Source organism: Cervus elaphus, chromosome 5 (genome assembly GCF_910594005.1).
Source record: "Cervus elaphus chromosome 5, mCerEla1.1, whole genome shotgun sequence".
In the NCBI taxonomy this organism is placed as follows: domain Eukaryota; kingdom Metazoa; phylum Chordata; class Mammalia; order Artiodactyla; family Cervidae; genus Cervus; species Cervus elaphus.
In genome coordinates, this window is record NC_057819.1 from 24,077,624 (window position 1) to 24,101,264 (window position 23,641).

A 23,641-nucleotide genomic window follows, 5' to 3' on the forward strand; every position below is an offset into this window, starting at 1 on the left:
CACATGTGTGAATATGTATATGTATGTATGCAAACATATGAGCTTGTATTTGCATGCACATAATTGTATTGTGTGCACACATATGTGCATACATGAGTTGGATGTGTGTAAGTGCATGTATTTGTGTATATGTATTCATGTATGCATATATATGTGTTTTTATTCATGAATCTTTACATGTGGGTTTCCCTGGTGGCTCAGATGGTTAACAATCTGCCTGCAATGTAGGAAGACCTGGGCTTGATCCCTGGGTCAGGAAGATCCGCTGGAGAAGAACATGGCAACCCACTCCGGTATTCTTGCCAGGAGAATCCCATGGACAGAGGAGCCTGGTGGGCTACAGTCCATGGGGTCACAAAGAGTCTGACATGACTGAGCAACTAATACACACATGTGTGCATGCACACATGACTGGGTGTATGCACGTGTATCAGCATATGCATGTGTGCGTGTGTGTGTGTGTGTGTGTGTGTGAGAAGAGGCAGTCGCTAAGCTCTGCTATTGGCAGGTCCTGCTGTCCATGCAGAATCTGGAGACAAAGACAGCCTTTGTTTTACAAGCTCCAACAGCTGACATCACCACCAGGGCTGCCTGGGGCCTGAAGACCAAACACCCCCACCCGTCTGGGGTGAGCCAGGTCCACCCCTTCCTGCAGCAGCTGGACCATCTCCGGGGAGATGGCTGAGCGGGTCCTGGCATGTGGGCATGCTGCTGGTCTGGCGAGGCTGCCCCGAGGCTGTCTGACCCCATTCTCATAATCCCTGGAATGAAGCCTGTGGGGGAACCTCACCACAGCCCCTGCTTACCACCAGCCCAGCCCTGACTGACCCAAGGCACCAAACAACATTGACCCAGATCCTGAGAAAAGTGCTGCTGCCTAAGTCCTCCCTGCGGGTCCCAGGCGCAGCCTCGGTGGGTGCTGGCTTGCTTGACTTTGCTTTACCTCAGCACACTGCCTTGTGTTAAGGCCTGAGCCATCGACAGGCACCAGTGTGCAGCTGTGTTTGTGGAATCTGAAGGTTCTCCTTTTTCTTGCAGGGTGAGGGGGGGCTTCCCTGGTGGCTCTGACAGTCAAAATCTGCCTGCAATGCGGGAGATCTGGGTTTCGATCCCAGAGTAGGGAAGATCCCCTGGAGAAGGAAATGGCAACCCACTCCAGTATTCTTGCCTGGAGAATTCCATGGACAGAGGAACCTGGTGGGCTACAATCCATGGGGTTGCAAAGGATCGGACTCAACTGAGCGACAAACACTTTTCACTTCACGTTCTTTGTTTAAAGTAAAAAAAATATCTTTATTTATTTATTTGGCTGCATCAGGTCTTCACTGAAGTGCGCACAGGCTTCTCTCTAGTTGTGGCACTCTGGTTTTGTTGCCCCACAGCTTGTGGGATCTTATTATTACTCCCTGACCAGGGATCGAACCAGCATCCTCTGCTTTGGAAGATGGACTCTTAACCACCGGACCACCAAGGAAGTCCCAAAATTGTGTTTTCTTTATTTCAAATTAATTTTGGCTTCACTGGGTTTTTGTTGCAGTGCATAAGCTCTCTTTGTTGAGGCATGTAGGATCTTAGCTCCCCGACCAGGGATCAAACCTGCATCCCCTGCACTGGAAGGCTGATTCTTAACCCCTGGACCACCAGGGCAGTCCCTTGATGGTTCCCTTTCGTTGGCAGTACCAGGCTGTGGTCTGCCATTCGAGGCATTGATACCACTTCCTCTTACAACAAATCCTGTGATGACCAGATCTCTCCTCTCCTGTGTGTTAGGCACCAGTCAGGGCCTGTGTATGCATTCCTGTATTTAATTCTCATTACCAGCTTATGAGGCAGACGCAGTTATTATATCGAAAAGGATAGAAGCACACAGAGAGAAAGTGATGTGTCTCTTCCCTCACCTAGAAAGTGGAAAAGTGGGATGTGCCCCACCCTCAACCTGCAGGGAATCTGTTTTAAAAATCTACTTCCCACCAGCGCTCTGCCCACTCTCACTTAGGCAGGAGAAAGAGTTGGCTTAAAAATATATTTTAAATAAATAATACCCAGTGTCATGAGTTGGAAGGTGTCCCTCAGAAGAGATACCCAAGTCTTCCCCGCTAGGACCTGTGAACATGACCTTATTTGGAAGTAGGGTCTTTGTAGATGGAATCAGGCTGAGGAGAGGTTTTTCCAGCATGACAGTGGGCAATCAGCTCCTGGGTTGAGCCTCTATGTCATGTTGTTTTAATTAAAAGATCTCATTTAGTTCTGATGACAACTCGAGAGATGGATGAAAGGTCAGTTTTGGGAGATCTTGTTTAGACAGTAAGATAAAGCAATATAGACCAGACTATCTGTTAATAAAATGGGTAGGAGACTTGCCTGCTGGTCCAATAGTTAAAATCCATCTTCCAATGCAGGGGATGTAGGTTTGATCCCTGGTCATGGAACTAACAGCCTACATGCCTTGGGGCAACTAAATCCACACGCCTCAACTACAGAAACCCCCATGCAACAACCAGAAATAAATAAACGTATTTATTTATAAAGACCTGGTGGAAACAAAAATAAATAAATAAATATTTTAAAAATAAATAAAATGAGTAAAGTCTTTGTAGAGTATTGACTGCTGAACTTGGGTGAAGGGCTGAAGTCCTAAAAGGGTCCAAACAGATAAATTGCGTTAACAGTATATAACAGTTATTAGTTTGCTAAATTTGTTTTCCCTTCCTGTGGAGACCATCTCCCAGACTTTCCGTGGAGAGTCACACTCCCCCAGTCCTTATTTGTGTGGTTTGGAGGAGCTGAGCCTGACCTTGTCTCCAAGGTGGCATGAGACGCAGTCCTGGGCAATCAAAGCGCTGTACCATCCCGGCCATGGTGATGGACATATGTCTGTAATCCTGCTAGTAGAGCCAGTGATATCAACTCTAAGACTTTCACTGGAGTTTTGGGAAACAGAAACCCTATTTTCATGGGACTTAAAGTTGGTAGAATGAAAGCATATAGCTCCTAGGGATCAGGAACTCTTGCAGTCCTGTGGGGAAATATGATCTGAGAGGGAGGCCAACACATATAAAACCACATCCAAAAAATGGGAAGACTTGGAGTCCTGACAACATAATGTGAGCTGCTGGATCCAGCCATACCTGAAATTCATGTCTGGGTTTTTCATATCCTTAAACCAATGAGTTATGTCTCTTATAACTTCATGACAGTAACATATTTATCCAGGACTGAATCTTTGCAGGATAATGGGCAACATGAGTCAGATTCCCTCTTATCAAGGACAAAAAAGTAAGACCACACAGAATCTGTCTCTTGGATGGACTTTCCCTCTCCAGGAGGTAGGAGTGATCTGGGTTAATGAGTAAGATAAAGAGAGTAAAGCAGTGGCTTTACTTCGTTGGAATGATACAAATGTCCATAATGTGAATTGTCTGCCCCAAACAGAAAAATCCATCGAGGGACTATGTTCTAACTTGTGACCCACTGTTATGAAGATTCTGAAGACAGAAATGTGAATGACTACTTTTTATACCGACGTGCTGTTTGAGAGAGGCGGTTTTGTTTCATTTTGGCCACTATGAACCATAATAGTCATTCTCTGCTATCAAGTGAATTCTGGGACATGGAGGACTGGAAACGTGCCCGATCCAGGCAGATGATGTAAATGCAGTAACCAGCCTGACCAAAGGTGTGTATGTGTGCCTCCTCGGAGAGGCAGGTACCATGACAAACCAGAAATCATCCCTTCCAAAGGAGGCGGCTCCAGTTTATACCCCAGGAACTGGAATCCCATCTTGACCTATTTCCAAAGGTATGGAATTTTTTAAATGGAAAAATCTCATTTTCCAATGCTGGGTGTAGTGGTTTGAATAGTATTCCCCCTAAATTCGCATCTACTTAGAATTACAGAATCGGATCTTATTTGGACATGGGGTCTTTACAAACGTAAGCAAGTTAAGAATGGAGATAAGACCATACTGAATGAAGGTGGCTCTAAATCCAATGAGTGTCCTTATAAGAGACAGAAGAGAACACACGGAGAGACACACGAGGGGAGGCCATAAAGACTGAGATTGAGCCTGGAGTGATACAAGCCAAGGAAAGCCAAGAGCCCTTCCCTGCTGGTCCAGTGGTTAAGAATCCACCTGCCAATGCAGAGGACACAGATTCGATCCCTGGGCTGGGAAGATTCCACTGCCACAGGCAACTAAGCCTGGGAGACACAGCTACTGAGTCTGAGCACCCTGGAGCCCATGCTCCACAACAAGAGAAGCCACTGAAATGAGAAGCCCCTGCTAGAGAGTAGCCCCCACTCATCGCAACTAGAGAAAGACCACGCGTGCAAGACCCAATGCAGCCTAAATAAATAAATAAAATTCTTATTTAAAAAAGAAAAAAAAAAAAAAGAATGCCAAGAGCCCCAGGAGCTGGAAGAGGCAGGAAGGATCTTTCCCTGATGTCTTTGGGAGATTCATGGCCCGGTGGACACCTTGATGCTGGACTGGTGGCCTCTGGAAGAGTGAGAGAATTAATTCCACTTGTTTTAAGTCACAAAGCTTGTAGCGATCTGTTCATAGCAGCCCCAGGAAACTGATACACTGGCTGAATTTAGAAAAAAGTACTGAGGACCTCGAGCCATTCTGATCTCCCTCCAGCACTCAGGGAGGACCACCTCCAAGAGGCCAGCAAGTGGCTTTGGACACACGGCTCTCGAAACCTGCAGGAGTAAACACGGGTCCCTCGAGACCCTCTTAGGAAATGTTTTTGCAACTAGAAGAGGAGAAGACCCCCACACAGAACACTGCAGGGAAGGCTGTTTCTTGTTACCAGGTACTTTTCTTCTTGAGAAACATCCGAGTGTAGCTAGGAGGGGTTTGTCTACTCCAGCGCCTGCCAGCGCAGTCTCCTTGCATCTTCACTTGTGGGAGTTCCCTTGGTCCCTGAGATACCTTCCTGGAAGACTCCCAGGCTAGCTAGCATTGCCTCCCAGTGCCCTGGACACTTCCCATTTTAAAACTCTCCCATCCCCACTAGGTGGGCCAGGAAACCTCTAGAAAACCCTGGGATCTTTCTGTCTCCACTGGGGTTGGGAAGCTGGGGAGTGATGCATGGGGCCCTGCTCAGCAGTCATCCTCGGCAGCCCAGAAACAGTCAGGGAGTGGATGCGGCTCTGCACAAGTGGGGACGGCTGGTCCCTGTGTCCCCAGGCAGACAGCTCTGAGATGCACCTCAGGTCGTTGTTCAGTCACTCGGTCATGTCTGACACTTTGCGACCCCATGGACTGCAGCACACCAGGCTTCCCTGTCCATCACCAACTCCCAGAGCTTCCTCAAACTCATGTCCATTGAGTCAGTGATGAAATCCAACCATCTCATCCTCTGTTGTCCCCTTCTCTTTCTGCCTTCAATCTTTCCCAGCATCAGGGGTTTTTCTAATGAGTTGGCTCTTCACATCAGGTGGCCAAAGTATTGGAGCTTCGGCTTCAGCATCAGTCCCTCCAATGAATATTCAGGGTTAATTTCCTTTAGGACGGACTGGTTGGATCTCCTTGCAGTCCAAGGGACTCTCAAGAATCTTCTACAACACCACAGTTCAAAAGCATCAATTCTTCGGTGCTCAGCCTTCTTTATGGTCCAACTGTCACATCCATACATGACTACTGGAAAAACCATAGCCTTGATTAGATGGACCTTTGTCAGCAAAGTAATGTCTGTGTTTTTTTCAATATGCTGTTTAGGTTGATCATATCTTTGCTTCCAAGGAACAAGCATCTTTCAATTTAATGGCTGCAGTCACCATCTGCAGTGATTTTGGAGCCCAAGAAAATAAAGTCTATCACTGTTTCCATTGTTTCCCCATCTATTTACCATGAAGTGATGGGACCAGATGCCATGATCTTCGTTTTTTGAATGTTGAGTTTTAAGTCAGCTTTTTCACTCTCTTCTTTCACCTTCATCAAGAGGCTCTTTAGTTCCTCTTCATTTTCTGCCATAAGGGTGGTGTCATCTGCATATCTGAGGTTATTGATATTGCTCCTACAATCTTGATTCTAGCTTGTGCTTCATCCAGCCTGGCATTTCTCATGATGTACTCTGCATATAAGTTAAATAAGCAGGGTGACAATATACAGCCTTGACGTACTCCTTTTCCAATTTTGAACCAGTCCATTGTTCCATGTCCGGTTCTAAATATTGCTTCTTGACCTTCATACATACATGTTTCTTAGGAGGCAGGTCAGGTGGTCTGGTATTCCCATCTCTTTACGAATTTTCCACAGTTTGTTGTGATCCACACAGTCAAAGGCTTTAGTGTAGACAATGAAGCAGAAGTAGGTGTTTTTCTGGAATTCTCTTGCTTTTCTATGACCCAACAGATGCTGGCAATTTGATTTCTGGTTCCTCTGCCTTTTCTAAATCCAGTTTGAACATCTGGAAGTTCTCGGTTCACGTACTGTTGAAGCCTACCTTGGAGAATTTTGAGCATCACTTTGCTGGCATGTGAGATGAGTGCAATTGTGCAGTAGTTTGAACATTCTTTGGCATTGCCTTTCTTTGGGATTGGAGTGAAAACTGACCTTTTCCAGTCCTGTGGCCACTGCTGAGTTTTCCAAATTTGCTGGATTATTGAGTGTAGCACTTTCACAGCATCATCTTTTAGGATTTTGCAATTGCTCAGCTTGAATTCCATCACCTCCCCTAACTTTGTTCGTAGTGATGCTTCCTAAGGTCCATTTAACTTCTCCCGCCAAGATGTCTGGCTCTAGGTGAGTGATCACACCATCATGGTTATCTGGGTCATTAAAATCTTTTAAAAGATGCATTCCTGGAGGACCCACCAAATCCAGTGCCTGGCATCATAGTGGCAGCATCCAACTCAGTAACTTCTGTTGCCTGCTCTCTCTCTTCTCCTGTTTCTCTTCCTCTCCCTCCTTTCCTGCTCTGGGATCACACTGCAGGCTCTCCCCAGGGAGGTGCAGGTTCACAGTCATTTTACAAGAAAGAATCCCATGTGAGAAAAAGTGAAATAAAGTCAAAGACAAAGGCAACTTAGCTCTAATCAATTCTTCCCCATCGGCTCAGCTGTAAAGCAGTACAGCAGATGGGGCTCCATCCCTGGGTCGGGAAGATCCCCTGGAGGAGGGAATGGCCACCCACTCCAGTATTCTTGCCTGGGAAGTCCCACAGACAGAAGAGCCTGGCTTGCTACCATCCATGGGGTCACAAAGAGTTGGACACAACTGAGTGACTAAACATACAATGCACACAATAAATTCTAAGTAGGTCTCAATACTTACATAGACTCTAAGAGGTTTGGGGGGAAAAAATGACTTGAGGGATCAGGATTCATACATTTTGGTGGATTCTAACTATTTTTCTTCTCTACACAATTAAAAAAGATTATTTGTAACTCAAATATAATTAACACATGACATTGTATCAGTTTACGGTGTCCATGCTGATTTGATACATTTATATGCTGCACTATGATTACCCCAGGTGCTTCTGTTAAGATCTCATCATTACGTAATTATCATTTCTGTTTTTGTAGTTGGGATCCATCAGGAACTGGTCTCTTATCAGCTTTGAAGTTTATATCACAGTATTGTCGACTATAATCACTATGCCATGGATTTGAACTCCAGGACTTATTAATCTACCACTTTGTACCCTTAATCAATGGGATTTTTTTGTATCAAAAATTGTCTTGGCTGTTTAGGAAAATAACCTGTAGTTCTATTTTCAGCCACTAGATGGCAGGGCAAACAAGAAATGGCAGACAATTGACTAGCTTATCAGTAGCTGGACAGGAGGAGGTAGGAGGTCCACCCTGAGAAGTGTTTTAAGCCCAAATCTTGCTCTGCATCCAGTTGCCTCATCGTGGGAGATGATGCTACCCTATCATCTTATACTGTTTTCAGCAGAACCCTTATGCTTTCTGCAGTGTTATTGTTTGCTTACATGTTTATTGTCTCCCTCATTAAGACATGAGTTCCAAGAGAACGGAGACTTCGTTTTGTTCACTGTTGCTTCCCCCCAGGTTTATAACAGAGCCAGCACACACTAGGTGCCTGGGGGTGGGGGGTGTTTGTTGAATGACTGAATGAAAGGGCTGAATGAATGAACAAGACCTGTGATCCATGCGAGCAGGCCGATTCTCCTTCTCTGACTTTGCTGTTTCCAGCAGCATCGTGGTTCCTTGTGAATGATGACTTGCACTTAACACAGTATCCAGGACATTAGAAAACTGCTGAATTCTGTGGTTTGGTTTATGTCTCTGAAATATCTGAGCCCTGAAGAGCAGTAAGCAGGAAGTCCTCTGGGTTTAACTAGCTTGCTTCGGGTTTAAAATTTAAAATGGCACACATAAATCCACTTGGAGGCTTTTCCAACCATCCCTGAAGTGTGTCCATTCCCTTTCAGCTCCCGGAACGACAAACGGCTTAGACGGGATGGAAGCTGTAAATTCTGGTGCATTGAGGTCGCTTGAGATAAATCACCCATCTGCAATTAGTCAAAGCAGGCAGAGGTTTTGCTGGACTCCCGGGGAACACTGGGGATGCCCCCATCCTGGAAATGAATAAGCTGCAGGCTGAGAGATGTAGTGAATTCACACAGCGGGGCCAGGATTAAGGGTGAGGAGAGTGAGAGAGTGAGGTTGAGTCTTGTAACAAAAAGGGGCTCGTGGGGGACTTCCCTGGTGGTCCAGTGGTTAAGAATCTGTCTGCCAGTGCAGGGGGATGTGGGTTCGATCCTTGGTTGGGGAACTAAGATCCCACATGCTGCAGGGCAACTCAGCTTGTGAGCCTGGTACCTGTGCTCCACAACTAGAGAGAAGCCTGCACTCCAACTGAAAGATCCTGCAAGCCGCCACTAAGAAAGACCCAAAGCAGCCCCAAATAAACAAACAAACCCCAAAAAGAGCTTGTGGTCCCTTCCTTCCTCTTCAAAGCCAGCGACTGTATCCTCTGCCCCCTCCCTCTGTCCTCACTTCTCCTAGTGCTGAACTCTAGCCTCCTCACCTATAAGGACCCTTGTGATTCCAAAAGCTCTCCCAGATAACCCATCTCCATCTCAGGATCTCTAATCACATCTTCATCTTTTGCAACATGAGGGAACATAGCTTAAGTTCCAGGGATCTGGATGCAGACATCTTTGGGGGAGGGTGGTATTCAGCCTAACACAATGCTGACCCGAACTTCTTTTTCTTTTTTGCCTCTGTTGGGTCTTAGCTTCCGCACACAGGCTCTTCGTTGGGGCACATGGGCTTCTCTCTGGTTGTAGTGCACAGGCCCCAGAGTGAGCAAGTCAGGAGTTGCCAGGCACGGACTTAGTTGCCCAAGTCATGTCGGATCTTAGTTCCCAGACCAGGGACTGAACCCTGGTCCTCTGTAGTGGAAGTGCAGAGTTCTAACCATTGGACTTCCAGGGAAGTCCTGAACTTTCAGTTGATATAAATGGCCTGTTTGGATTTGCTTGACTCCAAAAACACACTACTTTTGTGTCCAAAATGTAGAAAAATTAAAATCCTGGACCAAAAATGAAAAGGAGGGTCTTCCCTGGCGATCCAGTGGTTAGGGTGCCTGGTTCTTGCTGCCAAAGTCTCAGGTTCAATCCCTGATTGAGGAACTAAGATCCCACAAGCCACATGGGAAGGTCAGAAAAAACAAGGAAACAAGATGACGTGTCCACGGCTGTTCTGGTTTTCTGACCAGCATGCCGTGCTAGGTGGCTTGGACGGATGACTCGATGGGACCAGTGTGTGGCGGAATGTCCCACTTTCTAATTCAGTTCTCTACAACAAATTCAATTTTCCATATGCACATCTGTACCCATCAAATGAATTTATGCCATAATACAAAGTATAAAAATTCATGTCTGGATCTGTCCAAAAAAAATTAATTTTGTTGGCTATTAGCACTGCCAGAATAAGAGAAGGCGAGTTTAGCATTTTTACCAGCTATGTGTGGAAGGTAGTTTTGATTGATGATGGGCTTCTCCTGTGACAACATGCCTCCTCACACAGTGGCTTGAACATTCGAAATTCTGACTGTGGTCGGCCACAGTGATGGGCAGAAGAAAGGCCCCCAAAGATGTCCATATCCGAACTCTCGGGACCTGTGATTACTTTCACCTTATCGGGCAAAGATAACTGCATTTATTAGCCGACTTGAGATCAGCCTGGGTTATCTGTGTGGTCCAGGCATCATTGCAAGAATCCTTAAAAGTGGAAGAGGAGGCAGAGGTCAGAGGGATGTGGGTGACTCAGCGTGAAGACACTGGCTTTGCAGAGGGAGGGACGGGGTCCTAGCCAGTGGATGCAGGCAGCCTCCTGAGGCTCAAAAGGGCCAGAAAACTCATCTCTGGTTAACCCCCTGGAGGCCCAACGGTAAGGAATTGGTCGTGCTTCCACTGCAGGGGGGCCGGGTTCAATCTCTGGTGGGGGAACTAAGATCCCACAAACCGCGAGGCACTGCAAAAAAAATAATAATAATCTTTCCTGGAGCCCCCAGAAAGGAACACAGACCTTGACTTTGGCCCAGTGAGAACTGTGTCAGATCCCTAACCTGCAGAAGCCTGAGAGAATACCTTTCTATGGCACTTGGTGAAGGCAGTCCTGGGAAGGTGTTAACAGAATTGTTTCTTCTTGGGACTTCCTTGGTGGTTCAGTGGCTAAGACCCCATGCTCTCAATGCAGGGGGCCTGGGTTCCATCCCTGGTCAGGGAACTAGATCCCACATGCTGCAAGTATTAGTAAGTGTTTGCACACTGCAACTAAGGAGCCCATGTGCTGCAACCAAGATCCAGCACAGTCAAATAAATAAATAATAAATATTATAGAAAGAAAGAATTGTCTTCTCTCCAGGTCTAGAGGCCAGAGGTGCGGGTGGGGCCATGCCCTCTGAAGGGTCTGGGGAAGGGTCGTTTCTGGCTTCTTCCAACCCTGGAATTGCCGTGTCATCCTGTGTCCTTGGCTCGTGGAAACACCGCTCCACTCTGCCTCCATCATCACATGCAGGGTGTCTCGGGCCGAATTGCCCTCTTCTCGTAAGGACACCAGTCATATTGGATTTAGGGCCCACCTTGCTGATTTGATCTTACCTTGATTCTGTCTACAAAGATCCTATTTCCCAACAGGGGCACAATCACAGCACAGCAGCTGTATCTCTACAGGGATGGATCAGAGGCAGGTCTGGTACAAGGAGGGTGTCTGGCCTTTCACGCTCACAGCTTTGAGTCTGGGGGCCCATCTGGCCACGCTGTGCAGAGTTGTGCTGGGTGCATGGTTTTTTGTGTCCTTTTCTCTTCTCCCTCCCAAGTTTGTGGTTCCGAAGGCTTTGATTAACAGTGTGAGGACACCGAGGCTGTGTCCCCCACACAGTGGGAGAGGCAAGTTCGGGCTCCTTCTGTGGGGAAGGGGCCTTGGAAACCCCCCACCCCCTTTACTCTCTTCTCTTCTGGCTCAGCAGACCCACGCCCGGCTCCGCCACCACCCCCAGCAGCGAGAATGTCACTTCGGGCTTCCATCACTTTCCCAAGACACTCTCCCAAAGTTCACTTTATATAAACGCTGGGATTTCACAAAGCTTTCTCTTTTCTCCATTCTCAAAAGCAGAAGGAACGCAAAGCCCTCCCTTGCCCGTTTTGGTCCCTGGCTACCACCCATCATCTCTGGTTCCCTTTAGGGTGAAGTTAGCGCGATTTTATGGGTTCCTAGCTCTCCCCTCGGCTGTCTTGAGACCCTCCTCTCCAGCACACCAGCCCTCGACAGTGCTCACTAGGGTCCCCACCTCTGACTCATCGCTCAGCGGGAGACACTGGTGTCTGTCTCTGCTTCCTTCTGGAGACACGCCCACCGCCCATCCCCCTGACCTTGGAACATGAGAGCAGCCAGGTTATGTCCCTTCTTTCTGTGCTCTCACAAACCGAGGCTTCAAGCATCACCTACCCACCTAGAATCTCCTGCCTACATTCTGTGGTCGGTCAGGCAGAAGCCACTTTGGTTAGGATATTGGTCTATTTTTAAGAACAGCTCATGACTGCAGCTCCGAGTGTTAGGGGAGAGTTAGGGGAGGATTCGGAGAACTTTGTGCAGGTGAGAGATCCTGACTGGCCCGTCCACCTCCAGCTCTGCTGCTGGTGTCCCCAGACCAAGGGCTTCATCATGCGTCTCTTTAAAGCAACAGGTCGGGTGCCTTCCTCTCCACTCCTTACCCAACCTGTTTTGCCGGGACCCATAGCCGCTAGAAAATCAGCCTGGCACGGGGAAGAGAATGTGGTTCCTGGCAGGTCTTTGTCACTACGGAGTCCTGGCTGCGGTGAAGTCGCTCCTGTCTGGGCCTGCTCACCTGTCAGCCCTAGACCCCCTTCCCTGCACTCGGGTCTGGAGGAGGCACTAACAGGTCAGACTGCAGGTGCATCTCCCTGGCCCTAGCCTGGCTTCCTTTCCAAGGTGCGTGCCTCTTTCAGCCCGTTTGGAAAATAGCAAATGCTGATGTTCCAGTTACACAGTCTGGTGGTGGTGTGTTTTTTCCTTTGCATTTTGTATTGCTCCCTTAATTTGTCCTAGTTCCAGAAGCACTTTTTAAAAATGTATTATTTTCCCTAAAAGGCCTTCTTTTCAAAAGAGCAAGGTGTTACAATGAACATTTGAAAAGTATCTGCTCAAATGATTTCATTCTACTTGAAGATGCCCGTAAACTGTGTGGCGATTTCAGATTATTACAGAGCTCTGCTCTTCTTTAATGCACTTTGATTTGCAAGCGATGGGACTGTTTTGCGCCGAGTTGAACAGTTCACTAATATTGAAGATCATCCATTTTTTTTATTACCTGAACTTAAGTGATCAGGGTTTTCTAAAAGGCCCCTGGTAATTTTGCAAGGACTTGTTGCTTTGGAACTTTGCAGTGTTATATATATCATGTTGTGTTTTCCCTGCTCTCCTGAGAAGAGGCCACCTCCACATCTGGATGTTAACGTTGGGGGGAGATGCTCCGGTGGCCCATGGGACACGGTGGGACCCCCGCCTGTGAAGCCAGACGTATGGACAGCAGCCTGTGTGCTCTGAGAAACCAGGAGACTTGTGAGCTCCTGAGAAAGAACTCAGCCTAAAGACAAACCTTCTCTTTAAACCCGCCCACGAGACTGTGCAGAAATAAAGCACTCAGTTCCATCCACCTCCAAGGAAGAGAAAGCAGGGACGAGTGCCTTCCAATGGAGAACACAAACCTGTGCGCTCGGAGGCCAACGAACACTGGCTGCAGACCCACATCGAGGTCTCCAGGGCAGGCGTGTGTTTTAATGAGAGCCCCATGACAGCATACTGGTTCTGTGGATTTGTTTATTTAACTGCTGTTCAGCGCCACACAGCGACCACAACTGTACACTCTCTAAATGCAGGTGGGAAGTTAAAAGGCCGTCAGTTCTCTAACCGGTTGGCTTTCTCGACAGCTTCCCCTTGACAGGAGAGCGTGTACCCGGCTCTCTACCTGTACAGATTCCCAGCCCAGGTAAGGCCCGGAGGCTGGGCAAGGACTTGGCCCCACATGCCGCCTCCATATGCCCGGGGCGCCCTACCCAGGGACAGGCTGGGCTCTCGTCACACAACCCCTTCCCTTTTGTGCCCAATCCCTTACAGAAAAAAAATGTGATTTTTTGACAACATGGGTTAATGGTTTTCAATATGTAATAGATCCTGAAGGCTGAAACTATACCCCTGGAGGATGATGTGTTTATTTCCTAGAGCAGGGCTTTCCAACCCTTATTTATCTTTAACACAAACTCACACCCAGATGAGTAAGGTGTTTGCCTTTTGTTTTCTCCAAACAAAATAACAGAAATAATATAAAATTGTATTTTAGTACAGAGTAGGCGCAAGGATCACTCTCCTAGAAAGTCAAAGACTTGCAACAGGAGCAGGCATTTTATTGAGACTTCTCATCAGTTCCTGCCTGAGGACCCCTCACACGGTCTCCATGACAGCTGAGGAACCCACACATAAAACGCAGATACGTGACGATGGTGGACAGAGCACACAGTCAGTGGGTCTCAAAATCAAGGTGTTTTTATAATAAAGTTATACCAAAAGCACAGCAACAAACGAAGAACAGTTTATTAGACAAAACGAGAAACCCCCCATCACGTAACACCCCCGGCCCAGAGCCAGCGACTGTCGACACTCCAGGTTCACACCGAATCCTGCCAACCGTCCCCAGCCGCGCCAGCGCCGTTCAGCGGAGGGCCCTCCCCCTCCAGAGCGGGTCTTCAGTCTCAGTGGTACCACAGGGAAATCGTACACGGGCACTGACTGGGCGAGGTTTTAAAACACACGTCAGGCTGCTTCACAGGCTGAGATGAACACATGGTCTTAAATAGTTCTTAGTACAACATCATGTTCTTAAGGAAACAACAGGAAAGCAATCTCAACGGTTTAAAAAATTAGCACTATTTGAAGCAGCAGATAAAATGTATTCACCACCAGCCTGTACCGAGGAACTTGGCGTTGGCAAGATTTGTGGCTTAGGAGAGAAACCATGAGCAGGACTTCTCTATAAAACCTTCGCGGCACTTGACCACACTCTCGTTTCTTAACAAATCCTCCTGTTCCTCAATGGAAACAGATGTCTGTTCATCAAGAAAGAAGAAGAAGGTGAGCGCAGGTTTTACAGGAAGGAGATGAGATTCTTGTTTAAAATACTGGGATGCCAACCCACATGGGTGCCGTCTCCGGAGACCGGTGTCAGCATCTGCGGGTGTTTGCCAGAGGAGACCAGCTGCAGGGTGAGCCAGGGTCTTCGGTGGTGAGAAGCCCACGGCAGCCTGTCCATCTGCTCCAGGAAGGCCCGGGCGGCAGGAGGTGAACCGCAGGAAGGCACTTACCTAGGTCACCGGGTGAGACGAGAGACCAATCCCGGTGTTATGCCAAGTCTCAGGAAAGTCAGCCATCCACTCTCCCAGCCCCTGCAGGCCCCTTCCCCCGGATCCGTCTGTCCATCTGTCCGTCCACCAGACCCGACAGGGCTGCGGGAGCGTCAGGTCCTCCTGCTGGCGGGCGTGCCGTTCGCTCTCGACCGCTGCCGGTCGTATTTCACGGAAATGATAAGGAAAAGCAGGAGGGTGGCTCCTTGAATGGCCGCCAGAAGGAAAAAGTAATAGTTCAAATAGCAGCCGTTGATGTTGCCTGGAGAGAAGGAAAGGAAAAAAAAACAGAGTTTAGAGAGACAGTTTACAAGATTTTATTTCTTTAACTTGGTTCCTAGCAAGGTCAGGGTGACTTTTAAATGTGGTCATTAAAAAAAAAGAAAGAAGGAAAAAAGGACCCTATCCCTAACTTGAAGTACACAAGTGCCTTGCTCCCAGAGCCACCGTGAAGCTGGCTGTACGTCAACACCAGCTCCAGCCTGGAGCCCCGTCGCCAGCCTCTCCTGCTCCACAGACAAGGAGCCCAACTGTCCCCGAGTCAGCTCCGGAAGCGGAGGGTCTTGGTATCCTGGGTGCAGAGTCTGTACATTGATCAAGACGGCGCAGTGGGCCAGGACACAGCCTGGACGTCACGTCTCACAGGACTCCTGCATTCCCGCATTGTCACCCAACATTAGACACGCGCCAGCGTCCCCTTCACAGGCCAGGGCAGGTGGCTGAACACACAGCCGCACGCTATGGGAAGACACAAGTCTGCTTTTTAAATTTCTCCTTAAAAACTTCAGGCTTCAAGTCGATATACAAGCACCTTACTTTAACCCAAAGAGCTGACATGCTGAATGCCTGAGCACCACACAGGCATCCTATGCCCAAGGTTCCATTTCACGGACCTCAGAGCTCAACCAGCCAGGCTCAAACCCAGTGTCATGGTCTCTGGGCCCAGTTTCCTCATTTGTAAGATGTGACATGGTGGCCAGCCCCCCACCCCGCCCCCAGCCTGGGACAGAGCTGCCGTGAGAAGCACCCAGGGCCTCTTATAGCGCCCAGAGCATCTTACAGCGCCCAGGGCCTCGGACCAGCTCCTCGGCAGAACCCCTGTCAGGACCCCCAGTCTTCACGGAGGTCTGGGGTACCCGGTCTGCACACCAGTTGTCTCTCCATGGAGGACTGAGGTTTCACAGAACCACCCACCACGGCCCCTTGGCGTGGAGACGCAGGGCTGCGGGTGAGGGACCATGCCATCCCAGCTCCCTGCAGACGGCTGTCCCCACAGGCCACAGGTGGCCTACCGCTTACACTGCCTGTCACCAGCTGAAAAGGGCCTGGCACACACTCAAGAGAGGGGCGGGAGACGCGTCCACCAGCCACGCGTCCAGAGGACGCCGCCGGCTCGGAGGGAAAGCGCGGTTCTCTCCGATGGGCTTCACATGCATTTCCCCTTTGTTTACTTAGAACACCAGACTTCCTTCCCTCTGACGGTCTCCGTCAGGCTGGGTTATTCTGGAACTTCCTTTTTCTATCTGAACATACACTCATTAAAATTAGAGATTCAACACTGCTTTTATTAAACAGAATGAACGAATAGATACAATACACGTGTTTGTATAATAATCATTCACATGTTTTTAAAGAATTCTCACTCAGGCTGTAGAAGACAACGATTTCCTATGTTTACTGCTTCAGGAAGAAACCCAGTAATACCTAGAATTTCTACTAGACTGTGCTTTTTACTCAACAGATACTTAAAAGCCGTGGTTTGGTCCTTACTGCCTGCGGGGCTCCACCCTGGACAGAGACCCCCAGTCCTGGAGTCTGGTGTGCCCGCGCCCACGTGGCACTGCTGGGTGGTGCCGAAGTGCCAACCCTGAAACATCCTTCTCCCCAAATGACACAGGCGATTAAAACTAGCAAAGGGGAAAGCCGGCAGGCCGCGCGGACTGCACACGGTGTTTTCCCCGTCAGGGCGAGTCTCAGCCTGGCGTTAGGAAGGGTGTTCAGAACTGGGTCCAGCACCTAAAAGCGATCACAGTCAGCCTTTGCTTTCTTGGGCCTCTTACCAGCACTGCATACGAAGGTGGTAAACTCTGGGTGTTCTTTCTTTGATAAGACAGACTCCTGGGCCCCAAGGAACAAGCTCACGTGTCACCAAACACATGCACGCAAACATTCCCAGCTGCTCTATTCATGACAGCCTCCAACTGGGGACGCCTGCAACACCCATGCACAGCACAGCAGATAAATGAACTGTGACTTATTCGTACAACAGATCCTCCGCAGAAATAACAAAAGAACCGGTTACTGGGGACGACTCGGAGAACTCAGCGCTGAGTGAAAGACGACGGCCACAGCAGAGGCCTGGGAGGCAACAGGACTCAACGGGCTGACATCATAGCAATTCATCCTGCTGGGACCTGGGGGCTTAACTCAGCAAGGACGGGAGGAAGGCTTCTGTCCTGCATTTGGGTCGGGATGAAGAGCGCACTGAGCCGCGCGCTTCAAGACCAGCGCCCCTCACAGCACAGATGTGGTTCCCAATCTAAACACAACAAGGACAAGCAGGCCAACAGAGGACAGGGAGAGAAGGACGGAGGGAGGGGATACTCAGACCACAGCCAGGGACCCGACAGGATGCGATCACACGTCGGTCGGGAAGCACTGAGCCAGCACCCACCGCCACCTGAGCCTGGGCGGAGCAGGAAGGAGCAAGGAGAGTAGAGAAGCTGGCCTGCTGCTCCTCCTCCAGAAGAATCTGGCACGGCTTGGGGGTGGGAGTGGGGTGTCCCCAGGCCCACCCCGTCCCCCAATCACTGCCCCCAACAGCCCCTGCCCCTAACCGAGAGGGAGCCCTGCCATGTCCTCCTACGCCACCGTCATCTCACCCAGCACCCGGGGCTCCAGGCAGAAGGGGCACAAGCTCTCTGCACTAGAGGGAAACAGGGGAGACCACCTGCGCTCCAGAGGGGCGGCCGATCCAGGACACACGACCCGGTGCCTCCCTCTCGTGGAAATAATATCAACACACAGGACCCAGGTCCAGCACCGGTACCTGTGTGCATCAATACTGGAGGTGACCCTCACAGCTACAAGTATTAAAACCACCTGTCAGAAGGAAAGGATGGATGACAGGCAAACTACAAGTTATTAAAATTAGTAGTGGGGGGATTAAATCACTGGAAAGCAACAAGGATGACCAAAGCCAATCAATCCCTTATGATACATTTAAAAATGAAACAAAAACTAAGAAACAGCATCGACATCTGAAGAACTACGGAGGTTTGCTCTCTGTAGCAAGTCTTTGAAGGAGGTCTGTTCCATGACACTAGGAACCCAGGAGGGCTTTCAGAACCCCTGTGTAACTGGACCTTTCCCTCTGGGAGGGGGGCAGCCCCTCCTCACCACAACCAGGCTGGGCCTGCCCGCCCCCCACAGTCCCGGCGCTCACAGCTGGACCACATCAGCCACGGTGCCCAGCGGGTACTGGGGGCTCTGGTTCCTGTTACATCAGGGCTTCTCGGGCCTAAACGCTCAGCTCAGCACAGGAATTTTAACTGAATCATGGGAGGGCTTTTGGAATTCTGCCATTTCTGGAGAACAGTCTCTAAGCTTTCATCAGGTTCCTAAGGGGATTTACAACCTAAAAGTACCAGGGGACAGCAAATACCACACAACTACGCAAGGAAAAGCAACCAAAAGCAGTGGTGGTTTTTACTGGTGAAACATACAGAAGGAAGACGCCTCCATCTCCAGGTCCACCTACAGGCGACGTCAACCTACAAACAGCAGAGCTCTTGTCTCTCGCCAGTGATTTTGCTCAAGATGCCACCTACTGGCAGTGGCTGTAAAACTCCATTATGATTGATCACGAGTCACATTTGTTTTTAAAAAAGCAACTTAACTGTCTATCTTTTTTTTAATCACAAGAAATTAAAAGGTACTGTCAGGGAAAGAAAATACAAAACTAAGATAAATGAAGGGAAATTTGTGATACAGATTTTACCTGCCTCCTAATAAAATAAAGACAGTGCTGGACCTGGCTGGACCTGAGAAAGAAGGCAGTGTACCCATCACAGATGTGGGAATAAATAGCGGCCACTCAGCTGCTGGCGGCGGGTGTGGCCAAGGCTGACCTGGGCAGGAGAGGTACACCTGTCTCCAGGAGATCATGTGTGACATGGGTAAACGGGGTGAGGTGGGTGGTCTGACGCAGCTCGGGGAGCAGGGTGGGGGCTCCTGGCCCAGCCCAGAGACACTGATCGCGTCCAGTCCCAGGTGCCCCATGTGACCTAAGGGCTGGGGCTCTGGATTCTGGTCACTGCTGATGGGGTGGGCAGGGGTGGGGTGGTCCTTACCGAAGTCTGTGTGGCTGCTCATCCACCCGATGGCCTTCAGGGACACCAACGCCAACAGTCCTGAGCCCACGAAGGACCCGACGCCGGAGAAGAAGAAGAACAAGCCCATGATGGCGCTCTGCATGGACTTGGGGGCAGCCGAGTATGCAAATTCCAGGCCTGGGGGGGTGGGGAATGAAGGGTGTTTTTGGAGAGGACACAGCACTGCCTCAGTTCAGTACGGCTGCCCTCGGAGACCTGGGACTCTGGGCTCGGCCCCTCCCTGCTCTGAGACAGCTCCTGGCTGGCTGCTCATCTCCCACCACAGCCCCTGGAAACCCCAAGAGGTGGTGGTGACCCCCACCCTCACATCGGAGGGCAGCATTTGACTTGCCAGCTCTTGGAATTTCCAGTTCCTCATGGAGAGAAGTTGAAGAAGCCAAATTTCCTACATTCTTAACTGATTTGAGTTTGCAAATGAACTAGTGACACTAAAATGTGGAAATCTACTCAGGAATTCTACCTGAAAGGCAAGGTGTTTGAGAACAGTTTTGGGAGGCACATCTATAACCCAGTTCCTACCATGATAACCAGACATGGAGATGTGCGCTGGGCTCTAAAGGAAGGGCCGATCCCTTTGATTTATTCCTTCCCAAGTTCATGAGCCAATTCCGCGTGAGCACAGGGGGAGGGGAGGAGAGGGGAAAACCAGCGCCTGCAGCCCGGCCAGCTCTGGTTATCACTCATTCTCTCCTTCCCTCACTCCCGGCAGCGAGAAACAGGCCCACACAGAATTCACTGTCCACATGCCACCACGGGATCTCACCAATAGGGAGGAGAGGCCTGTGAGAACACGCTTTACAAATGAGGTTTCTCCCTTACACATCTAAAGGCAGACACTGCGAGTCGGGCAGTGAGGGACCCCGAGGCCTGGCCGCGGCGGGACTGGGGAGCCAGTGGCCAGGCCAGGAAGCCGAACCCCCCACCCCCGAAATGGGTTCTCCTTTCCTGTCTCCTGTGGACGCTCTACAGCAGGTGACTTTCATGTTGATGTTTTGGGAATCCTACTTTTACACCAAGAAAGGGGAGCCTCAGCCATAACATCATGCTTTCCTCACTGATTCACGTTCTGAACCACACCCGCCCACCAACACCCACCGTGCGCTGTGCAGTTCTCTCAACACAGCCTAACAAGGGAGGAAACAGCACGGCCTTAATCGTGCGGCCAGGGGACTGGACACAGATGCCCCCGACAGGAGACCTCACCTGCGATGCTGGCGAATATCTCACTGACGCCGATCAGCACGTACTGCGGGACCTGCCACCAGATGGGCAAGTCCGCGGCGTAGTACACGACGTGCCCGATGGTCTGGTTGATGGTCTTCTCCTTCACGAGGTCCAGCCTCTTGCTTTCCAAAATCCCTACAATTCATAAGTAGCTTATGAGCATTTATTCATTAACATTTGTAATTAAACTGAAAAACCAGATCCTTAGGACAAGATGCCTGTCGATGATTCTGAGAAATGCATGAAAGGTTAACACCAGATGACACATATCCCCCCAAACCCCCGAGCTCAGGAATTTCCCTTTCCCCCTTTCAGCTTCCCAAGTAGGTCACTGAAAAACAGAGGTCACGTCCTTCGTTATCTCACGCAGGTGTTCTGCAGTGACTTATAAAACCAGCGTTCAGCGTGCTTAACACAATCCTCAAAGCTCTGGATCGCTCACCTAAACGCCTTTTGCTTCCTTCAAAAAGAGGAGCAAGAGAAAGCTACACTGTCCTGCAATAAAAAGATTAATCACACTATTTACTTACCAGAAGGTAATAAATCTGGAGATGCTTTTCCCTTCAAGGTAACATATTTACGCTGATTCACTGACTGATTATCATGACTACAATGACTACCACTATTACTACTAAAGCCAGTTTGCCCATGCAGATGGGCTCAACCTTACCAACAAACTACAGTAGTCCCCCTTATCTGTGGGGGATACGTTCCAAGACCCCAGTGGATGCCTGAAACCGAGAACAGTTCTACATCCTATATATATGTATACACATACTATTTTTTCCCTGCCCACACAAACCTGATAAAATTTAACTTATAAATCCGGCACAGTAAGAGGTTAAGTTAACAACAGTAACTAAGAATAAAACAGAACAATGATAACAACACACTGTAATAAAAGTTATGTGAAGTTGGTGGTCTCCCTAAGTATCTCATTGTATTGTAGGTATTTCCAGACTGTGGTTGATCCTGGGGTCACAGAAACCATGGAAACCACAGCCAGGGACGAGGGGGTGACAGCAAACTGGGCTTCACCCGCCACCAGCGGCCTTCTGCCCTCAGCGGCACCAAGGACTCCCTGGATTATCAGTCATCTGTCAGGTGGGGCAGAAGGACATGGGAAAATAAGCAAGATCATGGGAAAATAGCTATTCTACAAAAAAAAAAAAAAAAAAAGCAGATCGAAATGAAGTTTAAAACAACAACCTGTAGGACCAAGTTTTTAGAGTAAAGATGCTTTTAAAGAATTCTAGTGGCAAATGAAATAATGGACTCTAATAGCTAATGTATTCATAGTAATTATGTGTTTAAAACAGTATGAGGAAGGACAGGAGTCTGGGTAGAGGGATAGTGGAATATATATACACAAGGGGCTTCCGTGGTGATTCAAGTGGTAAAGAATGCTCCTGCCGGCCTTGTAAAGCAAGCCAGCTGTGCCATGTTGGGAGGAAGGGCAGGGAAAGCTAGGTCAACAGAAAACTGAGCTAACTATTTATGTTAGATCCAGCTTTTAAAACACAAGTCGCCCAAATTTTCTGAAGGCATACTTTCCTAGCTACCCTTCAGCCTTATGTCTGGCACCTGTGTCCTTGATGACTGTTCTTTTTGATCCCTTCTGGACTTTTTTAAAAAAATAAATAAATAGGAAAACCATCTTGATCTTTTTGTCTGAGGACCTGAAATTTAGCTTCAGAAATATATGACATGAATTACATTTCCCAGTTCCCCGACCTGTATACTGGATTTCCTAACACTAGCCAGTTTAAATCTCTAACAAATTGAGGAGAAGGCTGGTATGATAATCATTATCGCTGCCCTCAGACTGGACGATCACCGCACTGCACTGGCCACCCACCCTCTAGCTTGGAAGGGTTAGATTCAAGTATAGAGCGAGGGAAGAACTCACTCAGCCTGGTTTAGGGGAATAAATGCTGAAGCTGGATAAGACTCTCGCCCGTCACGGGAAAGACAAGGGGGAGTGAAGACCACACTGGGCGTGCCTGCGTGTTTACGGCGGGGAGTTACTGGTGGGGACAACACACGGATTTAGAGAAAAGATACTGCTGACTTCTGGCAAGCTGGCAGACAACAGGAGTAAGCTGCAGGACAGATGTCATCCGTTAGAAAAACACAGCCTCCTGTGGAGGCTGAGGGGGGAGAGGTAACAGCAACCAAGGGGCCCGTAAACAAACAAGGACCACGCCCTAAGGGACAAGAGCACGAGAGGTCACAGAGCGCCTCTCCGGTGGGGACGGGAGGACGGAAGGTGTGGCGCGCGCGGCTGACACTAGGAGACAGGGGGAGGAGCAGGGGCCCGAGAGAGGCCGACGGAACCAGAGCGGTCCTCGGACAGCCGCGGCCCTGCGGGGTCTGGGCACGCCGGCCCCGGAGAGGCCGCAGGGCTCATGACGGAAGAGACAAGAAGCGCGGGAACAAACCAGCATAAAGACAGAAGCTGGGAGAACCAAGGCAGAAAGAAGAGGGGCAAATTCTTCATTAACCACACAAACTCCCATCAGGTCAAACACAAGAGAAAACCCAACACTGTGGGTGAGGAGGGAATGGAGTGTGGCAGCAGCAATGGTCGGGTAAGAGGAGGGGCAGGCAGTCACCGGGAGGAAGACGTGACGACGGCAACACAGGGCAGGAAGGGGGCATCCAGGAAACACGCCGAGGGGCAGGAGAGGCCCCGGTGCCCACCCGGCCCCGCGCCTGCTGCTCCCCGACGCCAGCTCATCCACACTCACCACGAGCCGCAGAGAAAACGTGGAGCCAGAGCACCGACCGGGGGAGCTGGCCGGGCTCTCGCTGGGCCTGAGAGCTCCCGTGTGCGGCCTCCCCGCTCAGCGCCGCTCCCCCACGAACCTTTATGGGCAAAGTACCAGCACAGGCTACAAGTGCAGCGAGAGTCTGAGGCACACCAGCCCTGCTGGTCATCAGAGAAGCGGACGGAAAGGATACGGCTGTGCTTTGGCTTCCCAGGTAGCGCTCGTGGTAAATAATCCGCTTGCCAATGCAGGAGACGCAAGAGACGTAGGTTCAATCCCTGGGTCAGGAATATCCCCTGGAGGAGGAAATGGCATCCCACTCCAGTATTCTTGCCTGAAGAATCCCAT

General features: G+C 49.5%; 1 protein-coding gene across 1 annotated transcript in view; it reads right to left on the bottom strand.

The window, feature by feature from the left end:
• Positions 1–14,027: 14,027 nt before the first annotated feature.
• The window catches only part of SLC15A4 (solute carrier family 15 member 4), a 29,747-nt gene continuing 20,133 nt past the window's right edge, over positions 14,028–23,641 (bottom strand). Inside the window, exons 6-8 of the mRNA XM_043902099.1 lie at positions 20,502–20,657; positions 19,257–19,415; positions 14,028–15,166 (exon numbers count right to left, since the gene is read on the bottom strand). Of these exons, the coding sequence (XP_043758034.1) occupies positions 15,018–15,166; positions 19,257–19,415; positions 20,502–20,657 (464 nt within the window). The 3' untranslated portion in view covers positions 14,028–15,017. The remainder of the gene's footprint in view (positions 15,167–19,256; positions 19,416–20,501; positions 20,658–23,641) is intronic.